General features: G+C 48.8%; 2 protein-coding genes and 2 long non-coding RNA genes across 6 annotated transcripts in view; all 4 read right to left on the reverse strand.

Moving 5' to 3' along the window:
- Nucleotides 1-2645: 2645 nt before the first annotated feature.
- On the reverse strand, nt 2646-4210 carry LOC128794323 (uncharacterized). Its single transcript, XR_008433053.1, has 4 exons — nt 4140-4210; nt 3846-3933; nt 3057-3139; nt 2646-2838 (listed from the first exon to the last, which is right to left on the reverse strand). It is a non-coding gene; the product is annotated as an uncharacterized LOC128794323 (long non-coding RNA).
- A 726-nt stretch (nt 4211-4936) lies between these two features.
- Nucleotides 4937-6697, reverse strand: LOC128794324 (uncharacterized). Its single transcript, XR_008433054.1, has 3 exons — nt 6311-6697; nt 5684-5958; nt 4937-5199 (listed from the first exon to the last, which is right to left on the reverse strand). It is a non-coding gene; the product is annotated as an uncharacterized LOC128794324 (long non-coding RNA).
- Nucleotides 6698-6734: 37 nt separating this feature from the next.
- LOC128794307 (PHD finger protein 7-like) lies at nt 6735-10577 on the reverse strand. The gene is made up of 10 exons (XM_053954060.1): nt 9422-10577; nt 9001-9092; nt 8814-8915; nt 8411-8535; nt 8172-8334; nt 7979-8085; nt 7684-7797; nt 7426-7544; nt 6842-7272; nt 6735-6761 (listed from the first exon to the last, which is right to left on the reverse strand). The coding sequence occupies exons 1-10, from the start codon at nt 9462-9464 to the stop codon at nt 6735-6737; spliced, it is 1323 nt and encodes a 440-aa protein (XP_053810035.1). The 5' UTR covers nt 9465-10577.
- A 5043-nt stretch (nt 10578-15620) lies between these two features.
- VGLL4 (vestigial like family member 4) overlaps nt 15621-26203 on the reverse strand; it is a 77581-nt gene continuing 66998 nt past the window's right edge. For all 3 annotated transcript variants that reach the window (XM_053954009.1, XM_053954008.1, XM_053954010.1), the window contains 3 exons: nt 24689-24911; nt 21583-21697; nt 15621-18449 (listed from right to left, as the gene is read on the reverse strand). In XM_053954009.1, the coding sequence (XP_053809984.1) occupies nt 18181-18449; nt 21583-21697; nt 24689-24911 (607 nt within the window). In that variant the 3' untranslated portion in view covers nt 15621-18180. The remainder of the gene's footprint in view (nt 18450-21582; nt 21698-24688; nt 24912-26203) is intronic.

Here is a 26203-nt window from a genome sequence, read left to right on the forward strand (position 1 = left end):
CAACAAACCCTGCTGCAAACATTGAATTGACACAAAAAGCATATTCCTCTTCAGAAACACAGGCTAACACTTTGGACCAATGTTTTTTCCTATTAGATCTTTGAAAGGATTTCCAAAGTAACATTGGCAACTTCTTCAAGGAACAAACAGGAAATGCTTCTGACCTGGAAAAGTAGATTTATTGATTTGCTTTCACTTTCCTTTTGGAATCCTTACGCTTTGCCTGGCATTCCAGAAAATCATGAAAATCCAACATAATATTAGAGGAAGTTTCTGAATTCAGAGTTTTTCTCGAGGACTTTCTTTACATACGTACAAGGAAGTGTGCCTGTAACATACAGAGATGCAGTGGTTTCCCTGACTGGCCATCACAAGATGACGTTATACACTCCTCTATACTAAAAAACTTCTGTTGCCTGGGAATTACAAAGCTTCAAGCACTTCTAGAGGCTTTCCCCTGTGCAACTTCACTAGGTCCCTCTCTGCTCAACTCTCAAGCCTGTCCAGGTCCTCAGTGAAAGGCAGCACAGCCGTGTGGTTCATCAGCCCCTGCTCCCGCTTCTGTCCCATCAGCAAACGTGCTGAGGGAGCGCTCCGTCCCTTCTGCCGGGTCACTGGGGAATAAGGCAAACTAGACTGGCCCCAGCACGGCCCCCTGAGCTCGCAGCTATCTGAGTTTGGAGCTCCACTGTCCACTTCTCTACGCCGCTGTCCCTGAGCTGCCCCACGACCGTGATATGGGAGGCCGGGACAAAGCCTCGCTGAAGTCCCGGCTGACAACAGCCACTGCTCTCCCCTCACAAACCCAGCCAGCCAGTGCAGCAGAGGTGGCTGTGAGATTGGCCAAGCATGGTTTTCTGTCGCTGCAGAGATGGACACAAGGCATACACATACACCTGTGCAGTGACAACAATGGCCTAGTCTTTATTACAAATTGTTCTCAAGATTTATACCCCTAAAAAAGTCTGATCCTAAGGCACTAGTTACATCCAAACAGCTCATTCTATGCAATGGACAAAGCAATAGCTTATTGTATTTTATTGGTACAAAGCATTTAACGTCAATAATTCACTGGCAAGAGTTTGCCAGAAATTATTAAGGCACATACGCTGCTGACTAAGGCACGTATCCTCTAACTACAAGTAACTCTGATGTGTTTTTCAGTTTCCATGCTAACGGCCTTGCTTTCTTCCTTGCCATGGATAAACTCGTATTTTATTCATTTCTTCTTCTGCAAACTCAGTCGTTTGCCCTGCAGGACAGCAGCTAAGCCCATCCAGAGTTTTCCCTTCCTGTTATTCCACACTCTTAGAGATGACATCCAGGAGGAGATATTCTGTCACTTTCTGGGGATGGAGCTGAGGCTGATGGGCCTGCAGTTTCCTGGCTGCTTCTTAGTGCCCTTTTGGAAGACTGGCAAGATGCTGGCGTTCCTCCACTGCTCACGCCTCTCTCTGAGGGTATCACCATCCCTGACCTGCTGGCAGAGCGCCCTGTGCCAGAGGCAGGAGCAGAGATTTCCCTTGGCCCCAAAAGGGAACGCTGGGCTCAGGCCGTGTGTCAGTGCGACCTGACAACGGGAGGAGAAGGCTGGGCCGGACGCTGCTGCCCAGGGACCAGAGGGACCCCACACCTCGGGATCTGGGCCTGTGCTGCAAACTCCCCACACTCTTCTTTCTGCCACAGAGAGAGGACCAGCACCTGGAGGAGGCCATGGGTGCTCCGGCTCAGGGAGTCACCACTGACAGCTGCCATGTCTCACAGCAAGCAGGAGGGCCCTGGTGCCAGGGAGCCAGGTGAGGGCAAAGCCGCCCTCCCACGGCCTGGCCCAGGGGCTCTTGTGGCAGGCGATGTGGGGCCCAGGGCAGAGGCAGGGGGAGGCAGGAGCTGCTCAGCCATGCCGTGGCTGGGAGCCTCCTTCCTCCCCAAGCGGGGCCCAGCTGGGCCAGGGGCAGCTCCTGGGACACCCGTGCCCGCAATGGCCCCTGCTCTCCAAGGCCTCCAGCCCTGCCCATCAGCCAGGCAGGCAGGCAGGGACAGAGCAGCCCTTGGGGCCGATGCTGCTGCAGGCAAAGAGCCCCGCAGAGGTGCCCATGCCCGCTGCCATTGGCTCTGTGCCCTGCAGCCTGCAGGCTGTGTCACCGTGCAGAGGCTGACCCCTGTGCTTCCCCAGGCCCTGGCAACAGCTCCCGTGCTGCCCAGGGCACCCACGGGCGCTGCTGGGGCCTCACACCAACCAGAACCAGCTGGGGTGTGACAGCTCTGCTGCTCTGGGCACGGCTCTCGGGCAAAGCCCTCGCGTGTCCCTGGGCTGGGGGCAGTGCCCAGGTCGGGCTTGGCAGAGCCCGTCCGCTCCTGGAGGGCTGGGGGCACTGCTCTGCTCCGGCCCGGCCGGGTCTGGGGGGCCTCTGGCATTCCTGCTTGCCCTTCCAGCCGCCAGGGATGAGCCGGAGCTCAATGGCCCCAGGCTGGCCGGACAGTCAGGACTGGAGCCTTCCCGTGGCTCCCCAGCACCCAAGACCATCAGCCCCAGCTCGGAAACACTGCCTAACAGGCTTTGCCAATCTTTTTTCCTGTTAGACCCTTGAAGGCATTTTGAAAGTAACATTGCTTGGCAACTTCTTCAAGGAACAAAAGTGACACGCTTCTAATCAGTAAAAGGTTTATTGGTTTCTTTGTACTTTCTATCTGGTATCCTTATGCTTCCTTCAGCATTCCGGAAAATAATGAAAATCTAACAAATTCTTTGGAGAAGGTTCTGAATCCACTGTTAGGAGAAGTCTCTAAATTCACTCTTTCTCTTAAATCCATTCTTGACATATAGTTAAGTAGCTGCTCCTGTAACAGACAAAGATCTAGTGATTTCCCTGACTGGACAACACAACATGATGTTATACACACCGGTACACTAAAACACTTTTGTTCCCGGGGAGTTACAAAGTTGCAGGCTCTTCTCGAGGCCCTGAATTAATTCTGCACGCCCATTCATACCTCCATTTCCTCCCCGTGCTCAGCTTTCACCTAGAGTTCCCAGGGAACAGATCTTACATACTCACCTCAAGCAATAATCTACGTCTGTCTTCCCAACTCTCTTTCTCTTCACTGAGCTCTGCTGATCTACAAAATAACTTTGGGCCCTCTGCACAAAACAAAGAACCAATTAATAGGCTTAAACACTTTGGATTGTGCTGCTGCTTCTAACAATGATGGACAACACAGCAATAATGTTCTTCAGAAGTCAATTCTTCCCATCCTTCCTGTTCGCTTGCCCCCCACCAGACGTTGGCTCCAACAGAAATCTTCCCTACTGCAGCCTGGTGTACGAAGAACCATGAAAGGCAGCAGCAGTTTTCCTCAACGTGCTGCAATCTAAATTGCACTGAAATAGCAGCTGTTTCATTAGGAGCTCAGCACCAGGATCGCACTTCTTCCCCCAGAATTGAGGCCTGCTAAGGACTGAGCTCTCCGTTTTAACACGCTCTGTAAATCAGACAGGCTGGAAGATTGCTGGGCACTAACTGTGTGAACACAGCAATACGTTTCAGCAGCGTCATCGAATCAGTCTCGAGAAACGCACATCATTTAAGCCTGTCTGAAGATTCCATTCTACAAAACATATAACAAGCAATCGTTTTGCTGGCCTTTGCAATTTTGGGGGACTCTCTATGTTTCCTTTGGTTGTTGTTTTCTTTGTTTCTAAATACAAAATTCACTGGATTCAGAAGAGAAAACCCCAGACTCATTAGGACGAAGAACCACAGGGACATATGTGGCTGACAAGAACACTCAACATTCCTAATGGTAAGCCCAGAAAGACAGGAAAAAGTTAAAGATGATATAAATACCTGAAAGGATCCAAAATATCTAGGTAAACTGTCAAGTGGCTAATGTTTTGGTAAGCTCTAAAAGTCCAGATTCCTATTAGGCAATTACCTGAAAGAAAAGAAAGCCAGAAATCTTCTTGGCCTTTATTTTACCAGGACTTTCTCACGGGATTCTACCACAACTTTGACCACAAGTAAGGATGCCGAATTTTGACTAGAAAACATTCATAAGCAGGCAGCATTTTTTCCTCCTCACAGAATTCCAGAAACAGTTTTTAAAAAAATACAAAAGGGGGTAAAGAAATTCTGTCGTACCTCTTGGGCGTTCATCATCTTTGGAGAAAAAGAAAACTCCAGCACTCCCTGTGCGTGGTAAAGGAAGAAACCTAGACAAGTACAAAGGGATTTTATCATCCTAAATTGTACTATCAAATCCCACAAAGACAAGTTAAAACTGTAGTGCTTCAGAGAAAGCATTGGTATACATTGAAAAGCTTTATTCCCCAGTAAGCAAATAGAGCCTTCTATTAAAAAAATAAACCACTTCTTAAAAGAAAACTGACTGTGTCTTTGGCTTTTGGCCAAACTCAGTTTGGAGTTGGTCAAACCAAAATGACCCAGTTAATTTCTTGTGCTCAACATCTCTCTCTTCATATTCAACTTCACATCACATGGGCTGCTGGGCATTTTGACTCTGGGCAGCACAAATGGTTTTCCAAGATGACTTTCATTGCTCAGAGGTGTGCAATGTCAGTTTCCCATTTCCTGAGCGCTGCTATTAATATTCCCACACCATCCAACTACTACAGCCAAGTAGACAACAAATAGAAACGGAACTTGCATTTCTTGGTCCTTTTCAATTTCTCACGTCTCAGGCTCATCAGCACCCTCAGAACGGCTGTCTTGGAAACGTGAAGCCTCCTGCCATGTGACTTTTACCGGCTTTATTGTTCCAAGTCCGCAAGGCTCTGCAATAACAGCACCAAAAAAGAAACAAAGCCGCCAAAACCAGATTATTCCTCCACTTGTCAGGAAAAGCTCCTCCTTTCAAGACAAATATTTACAGTGGAGAAGACAGATTTAGGAAGGACAGAATCTGCTCCTGCCTGATTTTCTGAGCTACATCTCTCCTCCAGGATTTTCCAGTTTGTTCTAGGGATCTCTTCTGTATTCATAAGCATTTATCATTGCATTCAGAAGACACTGAATTCCTTCTGAATTCAGCACAAGTGTGGGAGGCTGGTTGCTTTGTCTTGTTGCATTGGTTTCTTTTTTTTAATATTTGGCATAACTGCACACAGTTTCTCTTCTCTCCTTCAGGACTGTGACTCGATTTAATGTTGTTTCATCTTCTTTTCACAAGGCCTCATTTTATCTACGGTAAGAACACCCCAGTGACCATGTGTCATTCCGTTTCCTTTTTCTAAAGGTCCAAGAATACAATTCAGTAACAAACAGAACGTTCAACTCCAGGATTTAGCTCCTCCCTCTACATTAACACAAATTTCCTTTAAAATCTTGTTGGGTTCTATGAAACTTGGTAAGACTGGTGTGTCACCTTTCTCCCTGTTTGAGAAATTCAGGGCATGACAACAAGCTTTTTCACCACTCAGCAAAAACCGCAATGCCTTCTCAAAGCATGCCTTTCAGAATACCTGAGATGCAAGCATGAGTTACCTCTCATTAATCCACCACAGCCTCGGCAAGCAGAAATTAAGATCAAAATGCTTCTGCCTAATTACTGACTTCTGCTGCTGAAAACCCCCTGCATCCTGACGACCTTTACACCATATTGCCCTACAGTGCCTGCCAGAAGCTCTTCCCTAGAAATGGCACCGTTAGAAGGGTTCTGCTGTTACCTTCTTTGATGCACAAGTCCTCTGTGTCTCCAAAGAAGGAAAACTTGAAAGCACTCGGCTCCTGAGCTGCGTCGTTCTCAGGCAAAGGTCCCAAATGGTCATCTGGGGCAGAGTCCTGCGCGTCCTCTTTGTCCCAGGGTATTTCCACAGTCTTTTCTGGTTTGTTCTTTCAAGGTCCAAGCAAGTTTTTTAAATCGGCAGCAATACAGCAATCGATTTCTTCAGGCATTTGAGGCAGTGTGTCACTCTCTTCTCTCTTCTTCCTTTTGGCTTTACTGAAATGAGATTGTTCAAGGATAGCAACACAGCACACATCCTTTTCAAAGACAGCTTCGCTGAGAGCCACCTGGCTCTGAATGTCTCCCTAACCGTATCCAAGCCCATCAAGGAGTGGTTCCTTTTCAAGGGTAAGCAGTGGGGAAACATCTGAGGTTGGAGTCGAAGGGCAAGAACAAGAGTCCTTTTTCATTCGCTACGTCCTTAAGAGACTTTTCACTCAATACATGGCAAGACAGAAATCAAGGTATTTAGCATAAGACCACTTTCCTGCCAGTAGAAATGCCAAGAGCTAATATGGTTTTCTCACAGACCTGCAAATCTCAAGGTCCCTGCACTGACCGCTCTTACCTTCACTTCCGGCGGCGAACAGATGGAAAGAAAGAAAAGATGACACTACGTGCTGCTGTTGGAGGTCCCAGTTGAGGCCCGACGTCGCAGACAGGAGCGGTTGCTCCTGCGGGACACCCCTGACGGTGCCCCACTGCGCCTGGGCCTCTGAGCCCTTGCTGCTGTCCTGCTGCTCCTGTCCTGGCGACTCCTGGACAGGACAGGTTGATTCCAGGCCCGGCGCTGCAGGCGGGAGCGGCTGCGTCTGGGGGATGTCCCTGACGACGTCTCCCTTGGCCTGGGCCTCTCAGCGCTTGATGTTGTCCTGTGGCTCCTGTCACGGCGACTCCTGGACCGGACAGGCGGACGCTGGGCCTGACCTTGCTGGTGGGAGCTGCTGCGTCCGGGGGATGTCCCTGACGACGTCTCCCTTGGCCTGGGCCTCTCAGTCCTTGGTCTTGTCCAGCTGCTCCTGTCACAGGGACTCCTGGACCGGACAGGCGGACGCTGGGCCTGACCTTGCTGGCGGGCGCGGCTGCATCCCGGGGATGCCTGTGAAGGTGTCTCCCTTGGCCTGGGCCTCTCAGTCCTTGTGGTTGTCCTGCTGCCCCTGTTACAGGGACTCCTCGATCGGACAGGTCCATCTGGGGCCCGACCTTGCTGGCGAGAGCGGGTTGGCCTGCAGCCGGGCCCAGCACGTCTGGAATGGACCCTGTCCTCAGGGTCAGACGAGGTGCTGTACGTTGAGCTTGATGTGCTGGGGTTGCTGGTGTCCAGTGAAGAAGACAGCAGAGACCGCAGCCATACTGTCTGTTGGTGGCTGCTGCTGGGCTCCGCAGATGGAGACTGGGGATCCAGCCCCGATGGCACCAGGGTGCTGGAGCTGGGGCTGATGGCCTCAGGTGCTGAGGAGCCATCAGCAGGCTCCAGTCCTGACTGTCTGGTCAGGCTGGGGCCACTGAGCTCTAACTCAACCCTGGAAGCTGTAAGGCCAAGCAGCAATGTCAAAGACCACCCAGGCCCGAGGCAAGCCAGGCCAGAGCAGAACCCCCAGCCCTTCAGGAGCAGACGGGCTCTGCCAAGCCCAGCCTGGGCACTGTCCCCAGCCCAGGGGCACCGGCTGCTTTGCCTCCTACCCGTTCCGACACCAGCACAGCTGTCACACTCCCAGCTCTCTATGCGGTTTGTCAGGCCAGAGCAGCGCCTGTGGGTGCCCTCAGCAGCGCAGGAGGAGCACAGGAGCAGCTCCCAGGGCCTGGGGAGGCAAACGGGCTCGTGGACAACGTGTCCACAGCACAGGATTGTCCAGACAAATTCTTCTCTTTCTTTCCCCTGTGAGCCCTTGAAGTGACACACGTATCCTGCAGAGCCTCAGGTGCAGCTCCCCAGCTTACCCCTCTTCCTCTGCGTCCTCCCTGCCTCCCGGGTAAAGGCAATCCCTGGCAGTGCACCTGCTGTGCCTCTCTCCTAGATCCGCAAAGGCATAGTTGTCCTCCCATGCTGGGTCTCTGATGGAGAAAGGAAAAGCTGATGAGTTTCTGATGTCCTGCCCTCATGGAGGTACAGGTTGTCCCCGCTCTTTCTCCAGCGCTTTTCCAAGTCCTGCGTGAAGCTGAAGCCCAGACTCACAGGGCACATAGCACAGCACTTGCACCTCCTGTCCTGTGAGCCAGGCAGAAGGACACCCACCTGAAGGGAATTCGGATCCCCATGGTGAACATTTCAACTGTGAATGCCGCCTTGTCTCTGCACAGGGGGCACTGGAAGGCTAAAGCACCAGCGCACATGGCCTGTCCCTGCAGGGCAAACAGAAGCAGGGTGAGCAAGGCCCTGGTGCTGCTGAGCACCTGCTGTGCCCCGGGGCGGAGGGGATGGCTCCTACCTGGATGCAGTCCCTGTGGAACCAGGCCCTTTTGCACGCTGGGCACACCAGGGTTCTGAAGGTCTTTCTATCCTCCACAGGCTCCATGCAGATGAGGCAATCGGTGCCCGGCTCTGGAGTCGCCTCCACGTCCTGCTCTGGACTGTGCTCAGGGCAGAAGGAGCTGGAGGAAAATGGATGGGCAAAGTGAGAAATGTTGGATCTTCTCCCAGGGGCGACCAGGAGTGGGGAGGAGGTACCTGTAATCTGGAATATACTGTGTGACACAGCCGCCCTCCTTGGCACAGGGCAGGTGGAACCATCTGTCACAGTCCTCCTTGCAACACTTGATGGTTGCCCCGCTCTGGCCACAGACGCAGCAGTGCTGGAAAGAGCCAAGCAGCCCCATCAGCAGCAGCCTCGGGGCCTCCCCAGGCAGCCCCACGGCTCCAGGCAGGGCGTAGGATGTGGCCACTGCTGGGTCTCAGCCCACAGAGCCGTCTGGCGGAGGAGGCTCCTGTGCCAGAGCCTCTGCGCAGCTGCTGGGAGCCAGACTTTGTCCCACAGCCGGCCGGAAGGGCAGGCCTTTCATTCCAAGTGTCTGGGCTCAGCTCTGGCAAACCTGGCCTGGCACAAATCTCCCTGCTCTTGTCAGGCTCTCACCTTTTGTGCCGCCTGCCGAACTGCAAATCGAATATATCTAGGAAAAAATCCCACGAATCCAAGATAATCGTCGTCTTGAGGAAAAAGTAGAGTGGCAAAGAACTGCAGCAAAGGGGATGAGCAGATGAGGAGAGAGAGGCAGGAACTGCCCATTGCAATGGTGGAGGGAGCACCCGGAGCCACTCACCAGGCAGAACTCATGGGCACAGACCCCGCAGTCCTCCAGTTTGTCACCGCAGATGTCCCGGTCAGCCTCCGCACGGCGACACAGCATGCAGGCTGCAGGGCACAGAGCCAATGGCAGCGGGCATGAGCACCTCTGCGGGGCTCTTTGCCTGCAGCAGCATCGGCCCCAAGGGCTGCTCTGTCCCTGCCTGCCTGCCTGGCTGATGGGCAGGGCTGGAGGCCTTGGAGAGCAGGGGCCATTGCGGGCACGGGTGTCCCAGGAGCTGCCCCTGGCCCAGCTGGGCCCCACTTGGGGAGGAAGGAGGCTCCCAGCCACGGCATGGCTGAGCAGCTCCTGCCTCCCCCTGCCTCTGCCCTGGGCCCCACATCGCCTGCCACAAGAGCCCCTGGGCCAGGCTGTGGGAGGGCGGCTTTGCCCTCACCTGGCTCCCTGTCACCAGGGCCCTCCTGCTTGCTGTGAGACATGGCAGCTGTCAGCGGTGACTCCCTGTCCTGAAATGCCACCGTCTCCTCCAGGTGCTGGTCCTCTCTCTGTGGGAGAGAGAGGAGTGTGGGGAGTTTGCAGCACAGGCCCAGAGCCACGAGGGCACCAGTCCCTGGTCAGCCCTGCGTGAGCCCTGCTCCTGTCCGCCTTCTCCTCCCGTCGTCACGTCGAGGAACACCGCAGTCTGCTCTGGTTGTTCCTCCGCTGATTCTGGGCAGGGAGAGGCAGGTGAGCCTGCAGCACAGGCCCAGATCCCGAGGTGTGGGGTCCCTCTGGTCCCTGGGCAGCAGCGTCCGGCCCTGCCTTCTCCTCCCGTTGCCAGGTCGCACTGACACACGGCCTGAGCCCAGCGTTCCCTTTTTTAGGGCCTTGGTCGCACGGGTCACAATGGCCACTCTGACATCAGCATCGTGCAGCCAAAATCGGGGCAGCCACAGCCTCAGGTCCCTGGCAACCACTCGAGGCGGCCCCCTTGGGAACCCAGGTTCTCAGATGGGTGCAAAGGTTTGGTCAGCAGGGAACCAGGCAGGGACTCCTGCAGCGAGTGCAGGGTCAAATGCCAGGCCCCGAGGCAACCATCGGGCACTGCTCTGCTGCTGCTCCTGGGGCTGCTCCTGCAACTTTCACACAGACACAGAGCTGCCTGCTCTGTCTCAACCCTGTTCAGCACTGGACAGCAGGACACAGTAAAATGTTGTCTTGGCTATATGATCGAATTATTTATAGTGGAAGAGAGACAGTCCGGGACCTGAGATGTTAGAAGAAGAAATTTTTAGGTGGGAGGAGATGATGGAGTGGCTTTTGGCTGGACTTTTCTTGTTGGCCATGGACTGAACCAGATTCTTCTGCAATTGAGACTGCATTTTGGGGGATGCAGTGGTGACCCAAAGAGACCTGCTTCAGCAACCACCAGCACAGGAATGGCAAGAACAGAGAAAAGCTGAGGAGGGAATGATGCCCTCTGTCTTCAGGAAGAAGATGATCTCTGTTCTTGGACCTTTGGCCCCAGGGGAAAATGGGGGGGACTGTAGTCCCAAGATGAGAAGCTGAACTGTTGTCTCTTTTAGTCCGTAGCAAAGCATCCTTAAAAAACCCTATAAGCAGTCTATCCATGCACGGTGGTGAGAGCACTGTGACATGGAAAGGAGAGTGTCACATGGGCAGATTTTCTCTGCACAGTGCCATGTGTGACATGGAAACACAGGAGGTGGCAACTGTGTTTCCTGGGAGGTCTGTGGTGCAAGAGAGACTTCTCTCTCCCTTGATGGACTGAGTATTGATTATCTGAAGGGTGGCAACTTGATCAGGAATCCCGGGTGATGTCTCACTGTGGTTGTTTTGGAAATTGGGTGGGGGGAGGAGGAGTGTTTTGGAGGGTCTTCATCCTGGATTTAGTGTGTGTGTCTTGTACTGTAGTAGTATTTTAATAAAGCTTTTTTCATTTGTTATCAGGCTTGGGCCTGCTCTGCTCTGTTCCTGGTAACATCTCACAGCATTTGTTTGGATAGGTGTATTTTCATGGGGGCGCTGGCATTGCACCAGTGTCAAACCATGACACCTTTAGAATTGATCACATGAGTTATAACCCAAATAACTGATGGCAAGAAAGCTTTGCAGGCACTGCAGCACTTTGATGTTGCTCTGTTTGTTGTCCCTAGGTGTCTGTGCAGGGCAAACAGCCACACAGCAGTGGAGGTTTGTGCAAGCAATAGGAAAGCAATGCTCTGTATCTGTTCTTTAGCATTGGAAAGGCAGGAAAGCAATTTTTGAATGGTTGGGGCATTGTGTAAAGAAGTCTCAAAATTCCAGAGTGATGTGTGAGCTAATTTAGCCATGCTGCTAAAATGGACATTTCTCTTAGGGAAATCCATGGGATTTGTCTGGGGATGTGTCCCAGGAGGGCAGAATGGAGAGGAGATGGATCTGTCATGGGGCAGTGCTAAAGGAGCAACCTTTTCCTCTAAACAGAGAATATTTCCTGCCTTCACTTTGTCTTTAATGATCTCTGATGGGTGTGTCTGTATTGAGTTTGATCCTCAGCCTTTGCCCCAGTGTTTTTCACATTTCCTGTGAGAATTGGTGGGACCAAAACTGCATCCAGAGCTCAGCTGCCACAGGGCAGAGCAGGAGGAGGATCCCACACTCCTCTTCCTGCATTTCCAGGCAGAAATTGTTTATTTGTTGGATTCATCACTCAGAGGTACAGACGTGTCAGCAAAGTCATTATTTGATTTACTGCTGCTGATTTTGCATCTTCCTGAAAGGTCAGAGCTTGACTCACAGCCTGCATTTGTAAGCCTGGCAGCAACCAAAGCATTATTTTCTGTTGTGAGGAAATCTGGTGAAAATCTTTAAAACGAGCCCTGGGATTGTTTTAAATGGTGGCTTTGCAATTCTTGTTTTTTTCTTCATTTTCCCACCTGAAAACTCCACATTTGAGTTAATGACATTAATTGCCCAGACCAGGGAGCTGGAGGCTGAATTAAAGGAGGAGAGCAAAACGAAGACCTCTGAAATAGGACAATTTATGCAACACCTTTAAAAGTTGAAGTCCATTTTACCTTTCTGTGGCTGGTGATTCTGAGTCCTGTTCTTAGCCTGAGTTCAGCCAGTCACATCTTGATCACAACAAAGAAAATGTCTGGAGTGCTTTAGATCTTATTTTCCTCTGGACACTTTCCTGATGTATCCTTGGGGCTTTCTCACAGCAAAAGGTGAATTATGTACCTGTGTATTAATGTGCTGAGCTCTAGGGGAAAAATGAGAATATTGCTTACATTTAAGAACTAGGTCTGCTGGTCATTGCTGTTACTTTATTAATGGGGCTTGCAGGTTAATAAATGACCTCTTCTAATCTTGATTTTCCAATTCCTGAGGGAGGTCTAAGAGCCACTAGGAAGGAGAGACAAGTGACAAAAGGCTGGTATTAAGGTGAAAAGCTTCGCAGCAGAGGGTGACTATTTTTGGCAGCTCTGATTTGGGATGTGTTTCCTGAGCAGGTGTTTTTGTGTCAGGGCATGGAACAGGACAGGGCCAGGAATCCCTCAGAGCCTGTGAGGAGTAAAAATGGCATCAACTTCACTCCTGGTATGTCAGGGAAATCAAGTGAAAAGCCTTTGTTCCCTGTGGTGCTGTTTGAAGTCACCCACACTTTCTTCTGGGGAAGTTGATAAGCTGAGATTTTCTGTAGGATTTTCTTAGCAGGAGCCTAAGAACTCATCCCTTGGAAGGAAAAAGGAAAAGGAAAAGCCCCTGCTTTGATCTGTGAGTATTGTTAGTTCTTCCCACTATTTTCATCTCTACCTCCCCCCTCAAAAAAAAAAAAAACAAATAAAAACCCCAAAAAAACAGGTAAGTGAATATTGCAATGTGGCAGTGAGAGCAAAGGTTTAGGCTTAGCATGAAAAATATTATTTTTTAAATGTGTTGAATCATTTTTTCCTCTGAAAGCAAAAAGAAATGCTGTATTTTTTAACTACCTAGGACTACTCTAACCTCAGTGGTATATTGTTTATATTTTAACACACAAGCCAGATATCATTAACACAGCTCAACCCACAGTATTTTACAGTTTTCAGGAAGCAGGAGATCAGAGCTTTGTGTTTTCCTGGATTAAAAAAGGTAACCTTGATTCCCCACGCTAGCAGAGGCTCTCAGAAGGGTTCTGTGTGCCGAGTGTTTCCCCAAACTGAGTAAACAGCTTGAAGATAAGCAGCTTTTTGACTATGAAATGTAGCAGGCATTTGGCTGACACAGCCTCGTGTTGACAGATGCCTTTGTGTCTCTTTGTGACGGAGAGAAGACAGATGTTCTCCCTGGCATTTAAGAAAGCTGCTGCTTAGCAAAATAAAATGTAAAAATTGACTGAACAGTGCAGCAGCGAGCAGTGAAACTGGCTGAGCAAGAAAAGATGGAAAGGGTCTCATGTGACTGCAGTGAAATGTGCTCTTGTGGAAGTCAGGAACTGCTTTGTCATTATGTGAAATGAGCCTGTGGAAAAAGAAATTCTGTTTTTTCCAGCTCTGCTGCAATACAAATGCATTCCAGTGGGAATATCCAGGTGTAACTGATCCCCAGCAGAGGGGGATGTCCCTGGCTGTGGATGCCCAAGTGCCACAGCAATCAGCAGCTCTAAACCCCTCAGCCTGCCCACTGCTGTCTGAACTGGGCTCCTGATCCTTTCCAAAGGAGAATTTCCTATTTGGTGTTCCTCCCCCGGGGATGCAGCCTGCAGCAGGACACAGGCCACAGGGAAGGGGCAGCTCAGAGCAGCCTGTGCTGGGAATGGGCTGGTGCTTGGCACTGTGTGGAACTGCAGCTTAAAAATTCACTATTAAATTATCTTGGCTGTTTTATACCCAAGAAAGCACTTGAGGCAGCTGTTCCAGAGAGGGGCAGAATGTTCCCATTTCAAAAGAGGTTAAAAAAGATTATTAAATGGATATAATTTCTATCAAGAGCTCCTCAGGGATAAAATGTGCTTTATCATACCTCGTAATCCAGCTGTGGAATCACTGTCTGCTAAGGGAAGAGAGCTGGGAACACACCTGGAGCTGTGTCCGTGCCAGAGGACACGGATCGGGAGCGTGCAGAGAGCTTTAAATTTCAAGAAGGATCTAAAGATAGTGTGAACAGTCCCCTGGGCCAAGCCCAAGCGTGCCAGCCCTGGGGAGTGCACAAATAACACTGGAAATGCTTCTGTGGGTGTTGCCCGGCTGTCACGTTGAGAACACGAGCTGGTGGCAGTGCTTGGACACTGGAGAAGTCCCCATTCCCAGGGAGCCTGAGCAGTGCCACTGCCAGGCTCCTGAGCTCCCCCAGCCCAGCTGAGCAGCCCAGGGCTCACTGTGGTCACTGCCCGGGGTCACTGGCCACAGCCGTGGGGCCCAGGTGCCCACACAGGGCTGGCACCTGTGCTGCCACTGCAGGTCACAGCAGCACTGCCCAGCCCTCGCTGACCTCTGGATGGATTTGTCTGCAAAGGTGATTTTCACACCCAGTCCAGCCTGAAATGCATCCAAAGTGCATTGAGGAGATGGCACGCCCCGAGCTGTGCATCCCTGAGGGTGTTTGTGCTGTCGGCTCTGCTTTCTGACATGGAAATGGTGGTTGGGTTGAAATCAGAACTGTGTGTGTAGGGCTGGGACTGAAGGCACAGCTGGAAGGTGCCTCTCATTCAGCTCACAGAAGATGCCACTACAAATACTGGGGAACTTCTGAAATGCTGTGTGCCTGGGCTGGCTTCTCCAGGCCATGGTGCCAGTCAGCAAACCCTTTCCCCATGCAGGAAGTGGCGTTTGCTCTAAGTTACTGACCAGGCAGACAGCAATGTGTCATTGGTGCAGGGATGTTTTCCCTTTTCCCTGGAGGGACAGCAGCTCCCCTGGGAGGCCTGTGGGATGTGCTGTCCTTGGCCTGCCTCCCACACAGCTCACAGCACGGATCTGGGCCTCTGCCCAGGGGGTTGAGCAGGGATGTGCTCAGATGTGTTCAGCCAATCCTCCCTCACCCTGAGCCAGGCCTGCCATGTTTCCAAACCCTTCAGGCCCTGCTGAGCCAACAGGAACTTCGTGTCTCGTTCCTTTTAGGTTGTTTTTCCTTCTTGGAGCCCCCTTCTTGCCTGGTTCACGGGGCTTTCTCAAACTCAGGTAATTACAGCTACCTTTTAAGGATAAACCATCTCCAGTGCCATTGGAATGCTGCTCACCTGGAGCAGAGGACGGTGGACGTCGACATTTGAAATTCAGCTGTTTTCACCAGGGAGGGATTCCTTGAAGAAGCTGAGGGATGAACAAAATGCCACAAAATTGGTCTTTTCAGGAACAGAAATGCAGCACCAGCTGGTGTTTTCCAAATCAGTCCCCTGTCCTGGTGAGTTCCTCAAGGCCCAGCACGGCTGCTGGGGCAGCAGCAGGGTTTTTATTGCTGTAAAGGATTTCTGGACAAACTCTTGTAGGGGGAAAGCCCCCTGAACTCCAGACTGAGGCTGTGGCAGCCCCACCAGTGGGGTTATGGTGCTAAAAAAGGTAGGGATGCTTGAAAGGAAGGAAGGCAGGATGTGGCCAGAGGTTTGCTTCTGCCTCACACACACCAATTCCTCTCTCACCAGGCAATACAGAGGCTTAGGAACACACCTGTGATTTAAGAGCACTTTATTGTTCTTTAAGGCTACTTTTAAGTACAAAAAAAAAGATGGCCTGCCAAACCTTTTTTTTTTTTTTTTTCCAGGTGAAACAAGGCCACAAAAGAATGGTATATTACAGATTTACAAACACAGAGAGAATCTTTCAAACTGAACTGTAGATAACCTGGCTCTGTGAAGAAACTTCACCACGTCTCATGATGGGTGAGTTCAGTTTAGTGTCCTTCCACCTCCCCCCAACCCTTTGGCTTTCGTGACATTGTTGTGCCCAGTATCTGTTCTACTGGATGTAGCACAGTAAATCTTTATTGCCCTCAAATCCATTTACCTATCTCAGATAAGTAAATGTAACCTTGTAAAACAGCTATTATTGAAAATATTAGCTTTAAAAACATTATCTTATTTGTGTTTACAAAGAAATAGAGGAGTCACATTTTCCACAGAGTCCATCTACAGTATTAGTATTGACTGTTATACTGCTCAGTAGCCTGTAGCAATAACAAACGAGTGGCTATTAATGCTAATGCAGTGTCCTCATAGAATAACTGTGTTCCTGCACTTTTTACTGTATTACAGACAAATCTACAACAAAAAAAAAAAAAAAGATCAACTTTTTTCTCCAAACAAACGAACAAAAAAAAAAAAAAAAGAATGATTACAATAAAGGAAAGGGAAAAATTAAATAGCTACATATCATTAACAAATTAATTGTTCCTCAAAAAATACCTACAAATTTCTCTGTACATTCTTTACGCACAGCGTAACGATGGTCTTAAAGTTACCTATATAAAAAAGTGTTCTTTTAACAATCTTCCTACAGAGAGTAGGGTACTGAATGCCAAAGCAAGGAAGCGTTGACTACCCAGTAAGATGGTAGTGAAATGTGTAAAACTGGGGGGCTTAGGTGTTGGGTTGAGTTTTTTTGTGGGGTTTTTTTTCATTTTTTTAAAGAAAACTGAGCAGCCACCTTCTCACCAAGAGTAAGAGCCAATCTCCCGATCTCTTTCTACCCTGCACCTTTTCCAAATTAAATAGCTTAACTTTAAAAAAAAAAAAACCAAAAAGCATAAAATAAAAGCCACAATGGACCCAATACTGTAACACAGTCCATAATACATCACATGGAGTTCATCTTCCAACCAGTTCTCACTTCCTACACTGAGCCCATCCTTTCAGGGAGCACAGTATAAAAACCAAGCCCTGGCTGCAACTGTCCTGGGAAGATGGAATGTACTGGGGAGAGTAGTTACACTTAACAAGAAGAAGAGAAGCTCTTAGCACTAGCACAGCTGTGGTTTTATGCCTGCCTCTACTGCCTAATTTCTAGTTAGTAGCTATTAATATAGCAAATGATAATAAATGCAGTAATACCTGTATAAAATCTACTGGAGGAATGTATGCTGCGACTTGGCGTAGGCTGATGGATAGGCTTAAAAAAAACCAAAATAAAATAAACAAACCGAAAGATCATCTTTCACAAACTGTAACAATCTGTTGTCCAGCCAAGATCCGAAAGGGTAGCAGTTCCTGCAGCTAGTTCAGGGTGGATTACACAGACTGGAGTTTGGGAAACAGATCCCTGTGAAGCAGCAGTGCTGCACGAGGCCTGTCCTGAGCTGCCCTCGGTGCTGCTGCCACTAAAGTGAATAGCAAATACAAATATCATAGAGTACAACTGTACCAGCAGTAAGTATATCTAGGGTTGTTACTGACAAAAATAAACTAATTCTGAAGAGAAGCTAATAAGTATTATGATTCTTACTGTCTATACATTAATAGATACCAGCTATTTTTCATAAAACATGCATCGTTAAGCACTATGGAACCCTCCAACCTCAGCTCTATTCTAACAAACTGCAGTGTTTAGGAAAAAATGCCCGTGTTCTGTAAATTATGCAGTCCAGTTGCAAGCACTAAGCACCTGAAATCTAAAGAGAGAAAGACCTATAACCTGTATGAGACTTCCCCTTCCAAAGCTGTTTTGCTCTAAGAAAAATCAAACTGATAGAAATGTCATCCTTAAACCCTTTTTTCAGCAGTTTGCCCTCAAAATATTAGCCTCTTCCAGAAAGTTGCTGTGCAACTTCAGTCCTCCTCCAATAGTGCAAATCATACATGACAGTTCTTTTCAAGTATATACATACAAAATTACTTCACAGAGGGAAAAAAAAAAAAAAAAGGCAATGTAAGCAAACCAGACAAATTCTAGTCTTGAGAAGCTAAGAAAAGCAAAAAAGCACTTGGGTCAACCAACTAAGTGTAATGGCTTTTGTGGATTAGCGTGCATTATTTTTTTAAGGGGCAGCAGATTTGCATCAGAGGTTTCTTTGGTAATTGAGGCAGGAAGAAAAGGATGCTACATCATGAATCTTTATGAAATAGTTCCTGCTATCATCTTTAAGGGCACCCTTTTACAAAAAAAAAACCAAAAAAACAACAAAGTGAGTACACAAAAACATGTGTTGAAAACTAACCTCCCCTCCCCCAGCACTACTGAAGCACTTGCTCCAAGCTCAGTCAAACCATGCAAACTCCCAGCGGGAAGGGCGCTGTCCTCAGGAGACCACGGAGGGCGAGTGATTGTGGCTGACCATGTGGGAGGAAGGGGACGCCTGGCCCCGCCGCGACGCCGACTCGGGGCTGCTGCCCACGCCGTCCTTGGCAGCCTTGATCTGCAGCCACGTGTCCCCCAGTGCTTTGGCAAAGTGGTCGTCCACGGAGCCCGTGATGGACACCGAGTTCGCCACCGGCTCGGGCTCCTTGTAGTTCTTGCCGAGGCTCCTGCGGAAGTGCTCCTCCACCACCGGGTCACACGCAGCGGTGGCTGTGGGGACGGGAGCAGAGGGGCACTTAAAACCCTGGCGCTGCAGTCACAACCTGCACCTCATCCTGGTTTCTCTCACACATCTTGGAATGGCTTGGCTTGGAAGGACCTTAATGCTCATCCCACTCATTGCACCCCCCTGCCATGGCAGGGACACCTTCCACTGTCCCAGTTTGCTCCAAGCCCCAGTGTCCAACCTGGCCTGGGACAGCCCCAGCTGCTCTGGGCACCCTGTGCCAGGGCCAGCCCACCCTCACAGGGAGGAATTCCTTCCCAATATCCCATCCATCCCTGCCCTCTGGGGCATGGGAAGCCTTCCCCTTATCCCATTGCTCCAGGTCCTTGTCTCCAGTCCCTCTCCAGCTCTCCTGGACCCCTTTTAGGAACTGGAAGGGGCTCTAAGTTCTCCCCAGGACCTTCTCCTCTCCAGGCTGAACACCCCACCATCTCTCCTAGCCTGTCTCCAGAGCAGAGTGCCTCCAGCCCCCAAAGCATCTCCCCTGCAGCTTAATGCCCTGTCATTACAAGTCCCTGTCACTAAGATGGCCTTCCTCACACCCTTACAGACCTGGCAGTGAAAGGGGTGGGCAAGAAGGTGGGAAGGAAGGAGTTAAAATGAAAAAAAAAAAAAACAATGGAATTAAATATTTTTGCGTTTCTGTGACCTGGAACAGGTGAGCATTTACATGTAATTGTATTTCTCCCTCAGGCAAATAACAGCTCCAGCTCCAATTCTATGGAAACCTTCTCCCAAAACAATCACACAGAACTTATATTTAGGCTTAAATGGAGTTAATGATGTAAAGAGTTGTTTAGAATCAGCTCCCAAGGCTGCTGATAGCAGTCAGGTGTGAGGAGATCTCATCCTAAACTGCAGCATGCCAAAAGCTGAGCTCAGGGTTTCATCTTACTCCACACACTTGTGCTGGGAGCAGTCAGAACTAAATGAATCAGGAGCACTGCAGTAAGAGCTGTAAGACTATTACAAAAGCCTTAAAATAAAGTTTTGAACAAGAACTGTAGTAATTCCTCAGACTAAATATAAGAGCACTGCAGTTCTACAATTTAGAATCAGTATTTGTGTGTCTCAATAAGAATTGTCCTTCCAAAAATACTTGGAACTGTTGGCATCCATGGCACAGCCCCCCTGCTTGATCCTAAAGCAATGCTTGATTGATCCTAAAATAAACCTGAGTGTCATGCACAGACACCTCTGCACCTGACAGGAGACAGATCTTTTTTGGAAACATCCCGCCCTGTTCCCATGCCCACTGGAGCAGCTCTCCTGGGACCAGTAGCACCAGTTTGTGAGAAAACTTGTAAAATCTGAGATCCACAGTGATTGATTTCTCCAAGAGTCTAAAGGTCTCCTTCAGCTCCCAATTCTAGTTATCAGTATAGTAGTTCTAGTATACTGATCTTCATATAAAAAAAATTACTATTAATAACAAAATACAAATAATTACCCTGCTATGGGCTTTAGGTTGCTGCCTACATCAAGCTGGTATTGTTCCATGGACACATCCTGGCTGCTGGAGCCCCACTGCCCTGAGCTTTTGGCAGTGCTGCAAGTTAAAGCTCTGCCCCAGCAGGTAAAGGACTTGCAAGGCAAGGGCTGAGCTTCCCCTGTGCTTTCTGTGCGGGGAGAGTGAACAGGAACAGCCCAGCTTTCCCAGCAAGTACTGCCTGAGCAGATTTCATGAGCAGTGCTAATTGCACAGAAGGCACAAAGCTAAAGCTCCCAGCTTGGGTTGCTGTAGCAACTGCCCTCCAAAGGTTTTTGTGTTATCCATGCAGAGCAGGGTCGAGGGTCCGGGCTTTGGAAGGGTATTTGTGGCTGCAGGAAAGGTTTCTGCGACTGCAGCTGAATCACAAGAGTCTCCTGGCCATTGAGAGGGCAGGGGAAACTACAGCTCCTAAAAAAAGAGCGTGGGGGGATCTGCTGGCCCTGGCTGCTGTTTGTCAGCTGGATTAAAATAAACATAATGACTTATTTGTCTGTGTGGGGTGCTTGTTTTTTTTCTAAATAAGCTTTTCAAAACAAGAACACCTCCCTCTCCCTAGTTCCGCAGCAGTACCCCCAGCTGTGGCACAGGAGGAGACAAAGGGCTGTCCATCATTCCACCTCCTTTTCTCCCTGTCCACGTGGGCACAGTGGGGACCATTCTGCTCTGCTGGGACCCCAGTGAGGGCAGGCTGGGGGTGGCACTGCCTTAGGGTGCAATGCAAGATGTGGCTGGGGCTGTGCATTCTATTGTCATCCGTCAGAGCTGGGGCAGTTCTCTGCTGTTCACGGGGCAGGTTTCTTTATCTCTGCCACAGCCAATCCTCCCTCCAGGAGATCTCTGCTGTTCATGGCCACTGAGTGTCCCTGCATGGCTGAGAAAATTCCATCATCCCATGGGGAGAGGCTGTGCCCAGGGGAGGAGCCAAGCATTCCTACCTGGATCCAATCTGACCTTGGAACAGCACAGCAGCCTTTGCCCACTGCATTCCCAGAGGAGCAGCTTTCTGCCCCACTGCATTCCCAGAGGAGCAGCTTTCTGCCCCACTGCATTCCCAGAGGAGCAGCTTTCTGCCCCACTGCATTCCCAGAGGAGCAGCTTTCTGCCCCACTGCATTCCCAGAGGAGCAGCTTTCTGCCCCACTGCATTCCAGAGGAGCAGCTTTCTGCCCCACTGCATTCCCAGAGGAGCAGCTTTCTGCCCCACTGCATTCCCAGAGGAGCAGCTTTCTGCCCCACTGCATTCCCAGAGGAAGCCCAGGCCCATCTCCAGCAGCCCTGGAGCTCCAGAGGAAAACTCCAGCCTTGTCCAGGATCCTGCTCCAGCAGAAGCACAGCTGGCACTGCAGGAGGGCTGAGCCCCCATGGAATGGCACTGCTGCCACCACCCTGACCCACAGCCTGCCAGGGCCTGCTCTGACTCTGGCAGGGTTGTTTTCTATTACTGCATTTTATTTTAATTTTCCTAATAAAGAACTGTTATTCCTATTCCCATATCTTTGCCTGAGAACCCCTTAATTTCAAAACTATAATAATTCAGAGGGAAGGGGTTTACATTTTCCATTTCAGGGGAGGCTGCTGCCTTCCTCAGCAGACACCTGTCCTCTCCAACCCCAGGCAGGCACTTACAGCTGGAGGGTCTCCTGTAGGCAGCCCCGGAGCAGGCGCTGTGGGCGATGGGGCAGTGGGACAGGTTGCAGTTGCGGTTGTTGGCAGAAGCACAGGTGATCACAGAGGGACGGTTCTGAGGGGACACAAGCACAGTGGCACACTCAGCAGCAGCAGCACTTCAACCCACTGCATATCAACCCCCCGAATATCCAGCTGTTTCTTAGATTAAAAATCAAAATCCACATCGCATTTCCACAATGGCTCCTATGTAAGTGAACAGAAAAAGGGCGTTGTGAAAGCAAATCTTAAAAATAATTTTACACTGAGTGTTGCAACTTCACAGCCACAGCAATTAAAACCATAAACTATCCAATTCATATTAAATCCCTAAATATTCAGCGGTTTCTTTGATTAAAAATTAAAAATAAAAATCCATTTTTAAAATCCATTGCATTTCCATAGAGGTTATTTCAGTGAACAGAAAAAGGGCAATGTGAAAGCAAATCTTTGAAGTGATTTTACAGTGATTGTGTCAACTTCACTGAGTTCTGTATGCAGCACTAAATGCCAACCCATTAAATGTCTGTTTCATTCTATGGCCACACATAGAGGGGTTTTGCAGATTTTCCAGGTATTTGTTGTCTTGGTATTATAATTTTTATTCAGAAATTGAGTTTTCCTAGCCCTACCTCTGTATTCCACAGTGCATCCTAATCCCATGGGCTGTACAATAAATATGAAGAACTCTGAGCCAGTCTAGACCACAAATCCTTTCTTGTTGGAATTCAGGTGAATTAATACTTAATTAACTTCACTGTCATTCTCAGCACATGCAAATTCCCCAAAATGTCTATTCACAGCTACATTACATTAGATTAGAACTCCACCAGCTGTACTTTAAGTGTAAACATAAAATACTCTTTTCATAGTTGTTTACTGTGGACATTTACACAAGGCCCTGGGAGAAGAAATGCCCCAGTTTCTCCAGGGGCTGAAGGGAAATAACACAGGTATTGGAATAAATTCCATATATTTGATGATGCAAGGAGTCCATTATACTCAATGCAAATTAAGTAGTAAGTGTTCAAAAGATTAACAGAACTTACGTAATTTAATTTCTTGACCATTTTACAAAATTTTACCCACAAAAAAATCACCTACCCCCATACAAGGTCAATGAGGAAGGAGGGAATTTCCCTTCCTTGGTGGTACTTTAGGCAGAGTAAGAGCAAGGCCAGTAAAGTCAAAGAGCTGAGCTTTCCAGGGAAGTTTAACATGATTTTTGCCAGGACAAAACAGCAATGAGGTTATTTACATCTTACTGCACTGGCAGCAAAGTAGAAAAAAGTAAATAAAGAAAATAGAAGAATTATTTGATTTTTCTGTAAACAGTTCACATGTGGGAGTAATTATTTTCTATATGGGCCAGGATTTTGTGCCTCTCAGAAGTGGTTTTTGAGAAAGGCATGTATTTAATTCTCTTCAGAAGAGTATTTTGGACACGCAGGAGGTGGGAAGTAGAGAGAGACAGGTAATAATATCTCAGAAATGCACGTGCCAACACCTTAAAGAACCCAGTAAGGCACCTTGCAGAATCCTCTGCTATGGTTGTGTGTGCACAGAATATAGAAATTTTTATAAAAAATTGAGATAAACTGAGAATTTAGTAACAATCACTAACTATAACAGCTGAATAAGCCTGTCCTGATGCAAATAAGATATTCTTCTCCTACCTGTTTTATTAGAAACAGAGTAAGATGAATTCTCATTCAACATGTTAAGATTAAAAAAAAAATCCCCAAAACAAGGAATCATCAAACTAGAAATTTTTTTTTTTTCAATACACTTTTTATTTTGTATGATTTCTACTCTGTGCTCTTAGCAAGGCACAACATCCTATTTTCCCAAGAAAAATGATTGTAATGGTTCAAAATATCCAAGAGAACAGAGAGGGATCCAGGGAAGGAAGAGCTTGGGTACCTGGGCCAGTTTAATTTCTCAGTGCTGCAGCTCATCACAGCTTAATTCTGCTGCTTTGTCTCTCCACTTGTAGGAGGGATAAAAGTGAGTCTGACACGTAAGAAAACTGTTCTTGCCTACAGAAATGGCTCAGCTTCAGCACTTCTGCAGCAAAACAAATGCCATGTGCAAGATGGCAAAGCAAAGAACAACCAACAAAAAAACCTTAACAACCACTGCAGCACGTGGAAATTGGGCATAAACTAATCAAAAATAATGACTCGGCTTTAGGAAAGGGGAATGAGTGATACGACATTGCTCTGAACAACACAGCAAATGCTTCTGGCTGGCTAAAACAACTAAGGTCACCCACCCAGTGTCAAATTGTCTCTTCTGTGTTGTACCCCTTCTTGAGGGTGGAGAGAGCTGGGACGGAGGGGAGGGGAGGGGAGGGGAGGGGAGGGGAGGGGAGGGGAGGGGAGGGGAGGGGAGGGGAGGGGAGGGGAGGGGAGGGGAGGGGAGCACACAGGGATCACCAGGAGGGGCACAGGGGATGTCCCCAGGCACTGCCTAGCAGGGGCTGGGGCCTCCCTGAACCAACCCCACCCTGAATTCCCAGTTAAAACACAGGTATTCCCAAAGAAAAACACATGCATTCCCAAACACAACTCGTGCATTCCCAAATAAAATTAATGCATTCCCAAATACAACTCATGCATTCCCAAATAAAAACTCACACATTCCCAAATACAATACATGCATTCCCAAATAAAATTCATGCATTCCCAAATAAAATTCATGCATTCTCAAATAAAAACTCACACATTCCCAAATACAACACATGCATTCCCAAATAAAATTCATGCATTCCCAAATAAAATTCATGCATTCCCAAATATTCCCAAATAAAATTCATGCATTCCAAAATACATCTGGTGCATTCCCAAATACAGTGAGTGCATTCCCGAATAAAAACTCATGCATTCCCAAACATTCCCAAATACAACTCCTGCACTGCCAAGCTTGGGAATGTCACAATGGAGATCACGGAGCTGTGACATTCAGGGTGTGTTTTTAACCCCGTGCTGCCCGAGGAGCAGCCTCTCCTCCCGCTGCAGCTGCCCCAGGCTGTGGCTGCAGCCGATGCCGGGTGCCGGTGCCGTACCTGCTGCCGCTCCACGCTGCTCAGGCTGGGGGAGATGCCGACTGTCCTGGCTGCATCCACGCTGTTTTTGGTCAGTGCTAGGGGCTGCTCCATGCTCAGGCTGGGGATGGAGGCGTACATGTGGTTGGCGTGGAGGCTCATGGTGGGGGCAGCCGCCCGCTCGATGGGGCTGCGGCTCCGCTCCCGGTGCTCCTTCCGGTAGTCCCCGTTGGCAGTCTTGGTTCTGGCAGGGAGCAAAGGGGGAAAAGGGATTTGCGTGGTTCCAGGCTGTCCCGAGACACCCAGCATTCCATCAGCCCTGGCAGGAATGCACTTTGCCAGGTGGGACCCCCAGTGGGATATCCCAAGAGAAGCCAACCCTCCATACCTGCCAGCTTTGCCAACCAGCATCTCTCTTCAGCCTGAAATTTCTTCAGATATGCAGGCATATGCACCAAGAAACAACTTTTGCAAACATCAGACTCCTCCTCTTTACCACACTATTAATCCCACTCCATCTAACACTGCAATATTCTCTAAGCATTGTTGAAGCCCAAGGAAAGTTTATGTTACTGAAAAGACATGGGTGATACTAGCAAAAATGCAGGGAAGCAAGGCAGGAAGCAAAATTTTCAGAGGAGAAAATGAAAGAAAAGCAAACTACACTGCATTTATCTCAGAACCATTTATTTACCACTGCTCTTTCAATAGACTAATTTCCAGCTACTCCTGAACAGTAAATCCCTGTAGATGCGCTCACATAGTGAGCCCATCATTCACTGCAATGAAAAGAAAGCTGGGTTTGTATCTGTGGATGAGGGATTTCAGTTTCCATACTGCAACAGAATTGTCATTAAAGGCAAACCACTGACTGAAGGGAAAAGCACTTCTCTCATCACCAGGTGAACGTGGGCATCCCCAGCAGCCTGGAGTCAGCAGGAAGAGCTCACACACTGCAGTGGGGACCAGCAATTTCCAGTTGCAAAAGCATCAGAGGAGACCACCGGCTCCACAGAAAATAAAAATAACAACCTGTCTTTGGACCATGCTTGAGTACCAGTGAAATGCCCTCTGTGTCCTGTCTGTAAGTGTGTGAAATTCAAGGTGGCTTTTCCCCTGCTTTTTAAAGCCTATCATGGCAAATTAATATGCAGGAATAATCTTTAAAAAGGCTCTGATGAAAGGCAGAGACAGAAAAGGAATCAATATTCAACGCTGAAGTAAGTTACAAGACCAAAAAGCTACTGCAACCTCTGAGGAAATCTCTCCACAAGCAAGGCTGAAGGAAAAAAGTCCTGCCAGTCAAGGGAAATAAGGAGCCCCTAAAGCACCCACATGGGCTGTGGGGATGTCCCATGGTGATCCTGCCCAGCCCTAAATCCTTTAGCCTCAACAACCCATGGTCATGGATTCCAGGCTTTAAACTACATACTTTTTGAAGTACCTTTTCTTCACAGGCTCTTTTTGTTTCTTTTCAACCTAAAATCCAATGGCTTGGATTGCCCTAGCCCTGACTCTTGAATTAGGAGAGAGACA

Source organism: Vidua chalybeata, chromosome 12 (genome assembly GCF_026979565.1).
Source record: "Vidua chalybeata isolate OUT-0048 chromosome 12, bVidCha1 merged haplotype, whole genome shotgun sequence".
NCBI classification, from domain to species: Eukaryota; Metazoa; Chordata; class Aves; order Passeriformes; family Viduidae; genus Vidua; species Vidua chalybeata.